Source organism: Salmo salar, unplaced genomic scaffold, assembly GCF_965601325.2.
Source record: "Salmo salar unplaced genomic scaffold, fSalSal1 ptg000465l, whole genome shotgun sequence".
Classification (NCBI taxonomy): domain Eukaryota; kingdom Metazoa; phylum Chordata; class Actinopteri; order Salmoniformes; family Salmonidae; genus Salmo; species Salmo salar.
The window spans coordinates 333,079-345,172 of record NW_027675394.1 but is presented as its reverse complement, the minus strand read 5'-3'; the positions used below and the strand labels follow the sequence as shown (position 1 = coordinate 345,172).

The window sequence follows — 12,094 nt, the reverse complement described above, 5'->3', positions numbered from 1 at the left end:
AACATCCTCCCAGCAGAACAAAAAATAAACTTTAGTTTCCCAGACAATGACCATGGGATCCTCAACGGTTCTCTAACCTCCCAGAGACCACGGCAAAATCAAGCCTCCCAGGAACTATAGACCTTCCTCTGCTTTCTAAAATATCATCCCCCTCTCAATACCACCCCGTGATCTTCTATGATGGGCAGTGAAGGAACGGAACCCCAAGATAACGTTATAATAAAGCTTATTATCCACATGTCAATCATCTGATTAAGCATATTTCTATATGAGGAACTATAGATCTCTAGGAGGAACTATAGATCTCTAGGAGGAACTATAGACCTCTGTGAGGAACTACAGATCTCTAGGAGGAACTATAGACCTCTAGGAGGAACTATAGCCCTCTAGGAGGAACTATAGACCTCTAGGAGGAACTATAGACCTCTAGGAGGAACTATAGACCTCTAGGAGGAACTATAGATCTCTAGGAGGAACTATAGACCTCTAGGAGGAACTATAGATCTCTAGGAGGAACTATAGACCTCTAGGAGGAACTATAGACCTCTAGGAGGAACTATAGACCTCTAGGAGGAACTATAGACCTCTAGGAGGAACTATAGACCTCTAGGAGGAACTATAGATCTCTAGGAGGAACTATAGATCTCTAGGAGGAACTATAGATCTCTAGGAGGAACTATAGATCTCTAGGAGGAACTATAGATCTCTAGGAGGAACTATAGACCTCTAGGAGGAACTATAGACCTCTAGGAGGAACTATAGACCTCTAGGAGGAACTATAGACCTCTAGGAGGAACTATAGATCTCTAGGAGGAACTATAGATCTCTAGGAGGAACTATAGATCTCTAGGAGGAACTATAGATCTCTAGGAGGAACTATAGATCTCTAGGAGGAACTATAGATCTCTAGGAGGAACTATAGATCTCTGTGAGGAATTACAGATCTCTAAAGGAACTATAGATCTCTAGGAGGAACTATAGAGGAGGAACTATAGATCTCTAGGAGGAACTATAGATCTCTAGGAGGAACTATAGATATCTAGGAGGAACTATAGATCTCTAGGAGGAACTATAGACCTCTAGGAGGAACTATAGATCTCTAGGAGGAACTATAGATCTCTAGGAGGAACTATAGATCTCTAGGAGGAACTATAGATCTCTGTTACTATCCAAACATCAGATTATGACTCAGTCACACAACTCTCATACCACAGTCACACAACTCTCATACCACAGTCACACAACTCTCATATCACAGTCACACAACTCTCATATCAGAAAATATGAAATGGGGTCCAGGTTTAAAATAATTACATGTTTAAAACAATTACAGGTGCACCTTACTATCTTGTACTATATCATAAATGGTCTTAACTAGTAAACACAGATTCTAGTTGTCATCTAGTTCACACAGATTCTAGTTGTCATCTCGTTCACACAGATTCTAGTTGTCATCTCGTTCACACAGATTCTAGTTGTCATCTCGTTCACACAGATTCTAGTTGTCATCTCGTTCACACAGATTCTAGTTGTCATCTCGTTCACACAGATTCTAGTTGTCATCTCGTTCACACAGATTCTAGTTGTCATCTCGTTCACACAGATTCTAGTTGTCATCTCGTTCACACAGATTCTAGTTGTCATCTCGTTCACACAGATTCTAGATATTTAACGCTAAATGACCGAACCCAGGGCATACCTGGCAGCACGTTTAAAATCATTGGAATTCACCACTTCTGAGAGTCACACAGACACTTTTCAGAATGAGGTCCTTCTTCCAATAGAGTTTCACCAGGTACCGTGTTTCACACAGAACCCACAGTCACCCTGGCCCCTCACCCCTACAGACCAATCCCCACTGTGATCAATTCAGTGTCAGGACAGCTCTAGGTCGCCCGCAACCGACCAATGATAGGTGTCTGAGTCGACTGACTCTCAGATCATCCTCCACTGACTCGGCCCTGTTTACGCCTCCAAGGTGCCCCCTCACACAGGAATACACACTCAGAGCCTACTGACTGGGCCCTGTTTACACCTCCACACAGGAATACACACTCAGAGCCTCCTGACTGGGCCCTGTTTACACCTCCACACAGGAATACACACTCAGAGCCTACTGACTGGGCCCTGTTTACACCTCCACACAGGAATACACACTCAGAGCCTACTGACTGGGCCCTGTTTACACCTCCACACAGGAATACACTCTCAGAGCCTACTGACTGGGCCCTGTTTACACCTCTACACAGGAATACACACTCAGAGCCTACTGACTGGGCCCTGTTTACACCTCCACACAGGAATACACACTCAGAGCCTCCTGACTGGGCCCTGTTTACACCTCTACACAGGAATACACACTCAGAGCCTACTGACTGGGCCCTGTTTACACCTCCACACAGGAATACACACTCAGAGCCTACTGACTGGGCCCTGTTTACACCTCCACACAGGAATACACACTCAGAGCCTACTGACTGGGCCCTGTTTACACCTCTACACAGGAATACACACTCAGAGCCTACTGACTGGGCCCTGTTTACACCTCCACACAGGAATACACACTCAGAGCCTACTGACTGGGCCCTGTTTACACTTCCACACAGGAATACACACTCAGAGCCTACGAGGATTTTCTAAAAACTCCACTTTGCGTGCTTCGCTCACCTCTTTCTTTTTTAAACTAGGTTGGAGATGTGGTATCCACTCAGCTCGCTGCCTCTCAGAACATTTGTTCTGTTCCTGAAGTGTGGTCTCCCTGAGATCCCAAGTTAGAGGGATCCCTGCTGCACCCTTTACCCAGGTCATCAGGAGCGGTCACCAAGTGAAGATTCACATCCCCATCGCCAAATGTGGTGGTTAATTTCTTTAATATCAAATGAGGAGACAAACTTATCACACAAGTCAGAGTTACTCTAAAACTAAATCTTTATTCACTTATAAGGCAGCAGGTCAATACAACACACACATACAAAGTGAATCGATTGAGTGTTCTACGATAATGATGGCTGGTAGACGAATCACCCCCAGATGATTCATTGTGAGATGAATCACCCCCAGATGATTCATTGAGAGATGAATCACCCCCAGATGATTCGTTGAGAGATGAATCACCCCCAGATGATTCGTTGAGAGATGAATCACCCCCAGATGATTCGTTGAGAGATGAACCACCCCCAGATGATTCGTTGAGAGATGAATCACCCCCAGATGATTCGTTAAGAGCCATGAGACAAAAGTACAAAGGTCTTTTAAAGCCAAGATGCACCCCTTTCAACCTACATGACCAACAACAGATGTATAGAACGGGTCACAAGGTTAAGATTTGTATGAAAGATACTTATAATTCTCAGCAGACAGTATCTGCTGTAAAAACAGTACTCTTTGTGTAGAGACCAGGGTCTGGCCCTGAGGTCATCTCTCCCTGGTACCATATAGAACAGAAACATTAACTCATGTTCTGGAATGCAGTCTCTTTAGGTTTTATCACCCAAAAGACATTGTAAATCTCCTGTCAGTGTTTTCTCCCAGAGGCCCATCCTCAGTAGAACACAGACACAATAGTTATAAGAACCCTCTATTCTGTTGCATAAAACAACCATTTGATGCAATAAAAGTATTATAACATAATCTTGCAGTTTTGCTCTCAGTGTCCACAAAAGAAAAACCCACACCAAACTTAAAGACAGGAAGTGGAGCAACTAAAGGTGTTGACTCTCCACATGTATCAAGACAACTGGAGCACTGGGCCAGACACTCTTAAATAGAACCTGGACCAGCTCAGGTGAAACACCTTCCCACTAACGAGATGGACAAGCCAGCACAGGTGTAACACATACTGACTAACGAGGTGACACCAATCAGTGCGTCCTACGTGCTAACGAGCTAGACGGGCTAACGAGCTAGACGTGCTAACGAGCTAGACGAGCTGACGAGGTATATGTGCTGACGAGCTAGACGGGCTAACGAGCTAGACGTGCTAACGAGCTAGACGGGCTAACGAGCTAGACGTGCTAACGAGCTAACGAGCTAGACGTGCTAACGAGCTAGACGTGCTAACGAGCTAACGAGCTAGACGTGCTAACGAGCTAGACGTGCTAAAGTCCAACCTCAAAACATAAATGGAAAAACCAAAGCCTGTAACACCTTCACCCTTAAGACAACAAATATGTCCTATATTTTTGTTGGACAAGTTTGCTCACCACCAACAGAAAACAACTTCCACTCCACATTATAATCAACTACAATGCTTCACCTTCTACAATATAAAATTCTTCCTAAGAATCAGAACTCTAGAACTCAAACAAAACTCATCTCCAATATGGAAAAAAGTCCAGTCAAAATAAATTGTTATCCATGGCAACGCACTGGCTAAACGCAAAACACAAATGTTTTTGACTGCCCACCTTGAGACAATCAGCAACCAAGTCGTCCTTATCACAGACATGTCTGACTTCAAGAGGAAACATATTATTATTTTATATTATATTTTGCTAGGTGGGATATCCCCAATGTCAAAACACAGTTTTAACGTGTCTAAATCAATAACCAACATGCAGAAACAGTTTGGGATGAATTGAAAACCTAAACATAAAATGTGCTATATACACAAACATCTGCCACAATAATCATATTACTTGTTTTTTTTTAAACCAAGCTCCTTATAAACTGCACAAGCACCAAAACACTGTTGTTTTGACAAGTAGCAATAAATCACTGATATCAATTAGGGGGGAAATCAGGTTCTACGTGCTGTTGAAACTAACACATCTAAAAAACACACATGGAAATGGGAGATATATTTTACCTCACTGGTTAGAGGACAACCTGCAGAAGACAGTCAGCTACATTTTGGAGTGATACATTTAAATGTCGGGGTCACTAAACAAAGGAACACAACACTTATTTGTCATCACTCATCGATATCACGATGAGATCAATTGTACTAAAAAAGGAATGATCAATTGTGTGACAGAAGGGAGATGAAGTTGCACGTCCTGTTAAAACTAACAGCTCAAAAACCACACGGAATCTGGGAATAATGTGTACATCACTGGTTAGAGGACAACATGTAGAAAACAGCTAGCTACATTTTGAAGTGTTGCATTTTGATTCAAGTGGGTCGCCAACGTGGTAAGTGTAACACAGCTCTTTTTTTGTTAGTCACTTTTTGTTAAATCACATAAATTGTACTCTTTCAATTCAGAGCCTGGATTTCCCCCCTGAGGCTAATATCCATATCATGTTGAAATCAATAGAACAGGGGACAAACATTTAGGGTTCTACATTGTGACATCACTAAAATACTCCTACTACAATGTTAAAACATTCTACATTGTGACATTATATCATTGATATCATGAAATAACTCCTTCATGTATTTTCTGATGTTTGTTCAGATGTCTTTTATCGGTGAATCTCTTGTTACATTGACCACAGCTATAAGGTTTCTCTCCTGTGTGTGTTCTCTGGTGTACAGTCAGAGAGCCAGATGTTATAAAACTCTTCCCACATTGATCACAGCTATAAGATTTCTCTCCTGTGTGTATTCTCTGGTGTACAGTCAGAGAGCCAGATGTTGTAAAACTCTTCCCACATTGATCACAGCTATAATATTTCTCTCCAGTGTGTATTCTCTGGTGTCGTGTCAGATGGCAAGATGTAGTAAAACTCTTCCCACATTGATGACAGCTATAAGGTTTCTCTCCTGTGTGTGTTCTCTGGTGCACTGTCAGCTGTCCAGATTGACAAAAACGTTTCCCACATTGATCACAGCAATAAGGTTTCTCTCCTGTGTGTATTCTCTGGTGTAGTGTCAGATGGCCAGATGTAGTAAAACTCCTCCCACATTGATCACAGCTATAAGGTTTCTCTCCTGTGTGTGTTCTCTGGTGTTTAGTCAGATGGCCAGATGTTGTAAAACTCTTCCCACATTGATCACAGCTATAAGATTTCTCTCCAGTGTGTGTTCTCTGGTGTCGTGTCATATGGCTAGATGTAGTAAAACTCTTCCCACATTGATGACAGCTATAAGGTTTCTCTCCTGTGTGTGTTCTCTGGTGCACTGTCAGCTGTCCAGATTGACAAAAACGCTTCCCACATTGATGACAGCTATAAGATTTCTCTCCTGTGTGTGTTCTCTGGTGCACTGTCAGCTGTCCAGATTGACAAAAACTCTTCCCACATTGATCACAGCTATAACGTTTCTCCCCTGTGTGGATTTTCTGATGAATTTTAATGCCTGATGAGGTGAATCTCTTCCCACAGTCAGAGCAGCAGTGAGTTCTCTTCCCTGTGGATGTCTGCAGGTGTTTATTGAGGTGTTCTGATCTGGAGCAACTCTTCTCTGCCTCTTCAGCATCATGAGGTTGTTGAGGCTCCCCAGAGGACCCACGATAGTTCAGTATCTCTCCTGTGTGAACAACAAAGTCAGACAGATGATTAAAGGCCCACAACAGCGGTAATCCACTGTAAAAGGTGATGCCAACAGCGTAGCCATGATGTTGGACAACAATTGACATCTGTAATGAATGTAATGATTACTTGACATTTGTCTTAAAATGAGCAAGAATAGTCATATTTTGTCTTGTTTTCACATTAGTAGTAACATCGATGATTGTAGGCTAGAAATAAGTTATTCATGTTGTTGAAACTCTAAGCAGTGTGCCAGACGACTTTTGGTCTCCAATATTCTGCCCCTTTCTGTGTTTGCTAAAATTGCAGCACGAGGGCAATGCACACACAATTTGGTTGCAGAAACTCCTCCCTGCTAATGAGGAAACCACTTGTTATGGATGTAGTATATCTGGTAATGAGGAAACCACTAGTTATGGATGTAGTATATCTGGTAATGAGGAAACCACTAGTTATGGATGTAGTATATCTGGTAATGAGGAAACCACTAGTTATGGATGTAGTATATCTGGTAATGAGGAAACCACTAGTTATGGATGTAGTATATCTGGTAATGAGGAAACCACTAGTTATGGATGTAGTGTATCTGGTAATGAGGAAACCACTAGTTATGGATGTAGTATATCTGGTAATGAGGAAACCACTAGTTATGGATGTAGTATATCTGGTAATGAGGAAACCACTAGTTATGGATGTAGTATATCTGGTAATGAGGAAACCACTAGTTATGGATGTAGTATATCTGGTAATGAGGAAACCACTAGTTATGGATGTAGTATATCTGGTAATGAGGAAACCACTAGTTATGGATGTAGTATATCTGGTAATGAGGAAACCACTAGTTATGGATGTACTATATCTGCTAATGAGGAAACCACTAGTTATGGATGTAGTATATCTGCTAATGAGGAAACCACTAGTTATGGATGTAGTGTATCTGGTAATGAGGAAACCACTAGTTATGGATGTAGTATATCTGGTAATGAGGAAACCACTAGTTATGGATGTAGTATATCTGGTAATGAGGAAACCACTAGTTATGGATGTAGTATATCTGCTAATGAGGAAACCACTAGTTATGGATGTAGTATATCTGCTAATGAGGAAACCACTAGTTATGGATGTAGTATATCTGGTAATGAGGAAACCACTAGTTATGGATGTAGTATATCTGCCTGGAGCAAAAAATAGTGCGCAAAGATTTTAGTTTTTCACAATGTATTCTGAATATTACAGCGCACTATCAGGACAAGATCAGGAGTGCTACTCAAGGAAACTCACATTAAGCTCTGTGTCTATTCACTAATTCACCACCGTGGGGAAAACCCAGGGGAGTTCTCAGAGGCTGACAGCAAAAATAGCCTCCATTTACAGGTTGCTTATGAGTGCATTTCACACTACTTTGGATTATAACTGTAAGGCTCGTTTGAATCTCCTGTTTAATATAATATAATAGTCTTCCCTGTGGCTCAGTTGGTAGAGCATGGTGTTTGCAACGCCAGGGTTGTGGGTTCGATTCCCACTGAAGGCCAGTACAAAAATAAAAAAATGTATGAAATGTATGCATTCACTACTTTAAGTCGCTCTAGATAAGAGCGTCTGCTAAATGACTAAAATGTAAAAAAATAATGTTTGTGTTATTGTTGCAAATCAACTGCTTTATACTTAACACTTCAAATGCTATTTGGCTAGCTTTGCCATCAGCCTGACAATGAGGGTTTGTCCACTAAGTGTTTAACATAACTTCACCTAACAATAACCTACTGTAGGATCCATAACTTCACCTAACAATAACATAGACCTACTGTAGGACCCATAACTACACCTAACAATAACATAGACCTACTGTAGGACCCATAACTTAACCTAACAATATAGACCTACTGTAGGACCCATAACTTCACCTAACAACAACATAGACCTACTGTAGGACCCATAACTACACCTAACAATAACATAGACCTACTGTAGGACCCATAACTACACCTAACAATAACATAGACCTACTGTAGGACCCATAACTTAACCTAACAATATAGACCTACTGTAGGACCCATAACTTCACCTAACAACAACATAGACCTACTGTAGGACCCATAACTTCTAACAACAACATAGACCTACTGTAGGACCCATAACTTCACCTAACAACAACATAGACCTACTGTAGGACCCATAACTTCACCTAACAATAACATAGACCTACTGTAGGATCCATAACTTCACCTAACAATAACATAGACCTACTGTAGGACCCATAACTTCACCTAACAACAACATAGACCTACTGTAGGACCCATAACTTAACCTAACAACAACATAGACCTACTGTAGGACCCATAACTTCACCTAACAATAACATAGACCTACTGTAGAACCCATAACTTCACCTAACAACAACATAGACCTACTGTAGGACCCATAACTTCACCTAACAATAACATAGACCTACTGTAGGACCCATAACTTCACCTAACAACAACATAGACCTACTGTAGGAACCATAACTTCACCTAACAACAACATAGACCTACTGTAGGACCCATAACTTCACCTAACAACAACATAGACCTACTGTAGGATTCAGATTCAGATCAAGAACCGCGTTAATGACAGTATCCATTTGGGTGTCAATAAAGTTAAGGTGACACTCGGTTAGAACCATTGGATTTGCAAACTCTGAAATGATTTAGGATTTCTGTGCCCATAAAAACTGTTTTCCCACCGTAACATAAGGAGACACTAAATGTTACGTAGGTAGAGAGCATTTCAGAGATCTGAATACAAAAAACTGTCCTAACAGGACAATAACCTAAACCACAAGGCCAAATCTACACTGGAGGAGCTTACCAAGATGACATTGAATGTTCCTGAGTGGCCTAGTTACAGTTTGGACTTAAATCATCTTGAAAGTCAATGCAAGACTTGAAAACGGCTTTCTAGCAATGATCAACAACATACTTGACAGAACAGGAAGGATTTTAAAAAGAATAATGAATATTCACATGAAGATCAGCCTCCTATTGGATGACATCACGACTTCCCATCAAGCCAACTCCTTGAAGGCCTTACTATGACATCACTCACCCCTTCTAGTTTGCAGTTGTCTAAAAAAACTATTTTGCTCAAAACATTTATTTGTTTCACTTTAGTGTGTTTATACTTCACTGTATTTATCACTTTTCAACAGGAAAAGTTTTTAAAAAATCAATGTAGGACTTCATGGACAATTCTGACAGTACAAAAACATATTCAAGTGTAGAATGCCCTTTTAAAAATCACACATTAGTTCAACAACTGCAGAGTTTGTGTCCCTGTTTTATAAGATAGTACTCACTGTATTTACTGGTGTTAATCAGATCAATGTCCCTGTTTTATTAGATAGTTCTCACTGTATTTACTGGTGTTAATCAGATCAATGTCCCTGTTTTATTAGATAGTACTCACTGTATTTACTGGTGTTAATCAGATCAATGTCCCTGTTTTATTAGATAGTACTCACTGTATTTACTGGTGTTAATCAGATCAATGTCCCTGTTTTATTAGATAGTACTCACTGTATTTACTGGTGTTAACCAGATCAATGTCCCTATTTTATTAGATAGTACTCACTGTATTTACTGGTGTTAATCAGATCAATGTCCCTGTTTTATAAGATAGTACTCACTGTATTTACTGGTGTTAATCAGATCAATGTCCCTGTTTTATTAGATAGTACTCACTGTATTTACTGGTGTTAATCAGTTCTCCAGTCTTCTCTTCTTCGTCATCCTCTAATGTGACAGTAATCTCCCCCTCTTCATCCTTCATTCCAAAAACGTCTTCATCTTCTTTCACTTCATCCTCCACTCCAAAAACTGCATCTTCCTCCTCTTCTTTCACAGTAACATCCTCCTCCTCTTTCACTCTGAACGCTTCCTCTTCTTTCACTGAAACGTCTTTCTCTTCTTCTTTCACTGTAACAGCCTCACCCTCTACTTGTTTTTGTATTGTAACAGCCTCCTCTTCCTCCTCCTCTTTCACGAGAGCGTCTTTTTCCGTCCAACAGACCTCCTCTTCTTTAACAGGAGGAGAGTAGCTTAGTGAACTCATGGTCGGGGATAATAGCTAGTTAGCATTAGCGACTAGACTAGTGCTAACTTAACCAGCCAGCTAGCTGACTTACAACGTAAATATTACATAAAATGGAGTACTATGTTTAAATCACAGTGGCAATTAAACCACGAAATTGTCTTAAGAACTTGAATGTTCAGACTTTGTCAGCTAGCGAGCTACCGAGGTGGCTGCAGTTGTTGAAGAAGCGTTCCGTCCACTAGATTATACGTCACACTAGAAACATCTCCTGAAAGACACATATCGCCATCTGCTGTCTGGAGGGAGGAAACGCAGTTGAGGAGGGAAAACTATTTTTATTCTTCATTGAATTATAATATTATAAAGCAGTTTAGGAAAACGTTTTTTCTCTCCATTAAATATGAATATTACATCAACACGTACAAAGAGCAACAAGTATTGTTTGATTAGTTCAGATTTTTTCTGAGAATTTAAAACAAACTCTACATCTACTCCACATCTGTATTTCTGATTCGGTCAAATAACTAGATATCAAAATAAGCACCTAGTTATTGATATCCTTGATAAAGATGAGCAAAAATTACTGTATAAAATAAATAAATAAACTTTACCCACTACCAGGATATTTTAGCCCAAAACCTGGTTACCTCTCTGCTAGGAGGCTGAAACTTGGCCATAAGTGGATCTTCCAGCAAGACACATCAACATCCACAAAGAAATGGTTAATTGGGCACAAAATCAACATTTTCAGTGGCCATCTCAGTCTTCGGACTTGAACTCCATTGAAAACTTATGGTTTGAATTGAACAGGGCAGTCCATAAGACAGACTAAATAAATCAAAGACCTGGAGAGATTCTGTATGGAGGAATGGTCTAAGATCCCACCCAATGTGTTCTCTAATCTCATAAAACATTTCAGTGTCGTTATCCTCCCAAGGGGAGGGTGCTGGAGTATTGAAAACATGGGTAGCAATAATTCAGACCCCTACATTTTGAGAATTACATGTTAAACTAAATCTCTTTCTCTGAGCAATTGTATTAGTATAAAATAATATAATTTCCCTTATTTTGGTGTAACAATACATCATGTAGTATATAATGAACAGACTAGGTCTATACTGCTCCTACATGGTGTAACAATACATCATGTAGATGTACAGTGGGGGAAAAAAGTATTTGATCCCCTGCTGATTTTGTACATTTTCCCACTTACAAAGAAATGATCAGTCTATAATTTAATAGTAGGTTTATTTGAACAGTGAGAGACAGAATAACAACAAAAAAATCCAGAAAAATGCATGTCAAAAATGTTATAAAATTATTTGCATTTTAGTGAGGGAAATAAGTATTTGACCCCCTCTCAATCAGAAAGATTTCTGGCTCCCAGGTGTCTTTTATACAGGCAACGAGCTGAGATTAGGAGCACACTCTTAAAGGGAGTGCTTCTAACTGAAGAGGGATAATTCCAGTGCAGTCAGGGGCGGAAATCCCAGGGGGGGGGACGGGGGGGACACGACTCCCCCATCCTGGGAAAAATATGATTTGTCCCCCCAATATATCACTGAAACATAACTATGTAATTTAAATAATATTAATAATACGCAAT

The 12,094-nt window shown here is 40.3% G+C and overlaps 1 protein-coding gene across 1 annotated transcript; it reads right to left on the bottom strand.

The window, feature by feature from the left end:
* Positions 1 to 2,910: 2,910 nt before the first annotated feature.
* Positions 2,911 to 10,715, bottom strand: LOC145876144 (uncharacterized). The gene is made up of 2 exons (XM_082971932.1): positions 10,137 to 10,715; positions 2,911 to 6,412 (listed from the first exon to the last, which is right to left on the bottom strand). Exons 1-2 carry the CDS (start codon positions 10,504 to 10,506, stop codon positions 5,358 to 5,360), a joined length of 1,425 nt encoding a protein of 474 aa, XP_082828058.1. The 5' UTR covers positions 10,507 to 10,715; the 3' UTR covers positions 2,911 to 5,357.
* Positions 10,716 to 12,094: the final 1,379 nt, after the last annotated feature.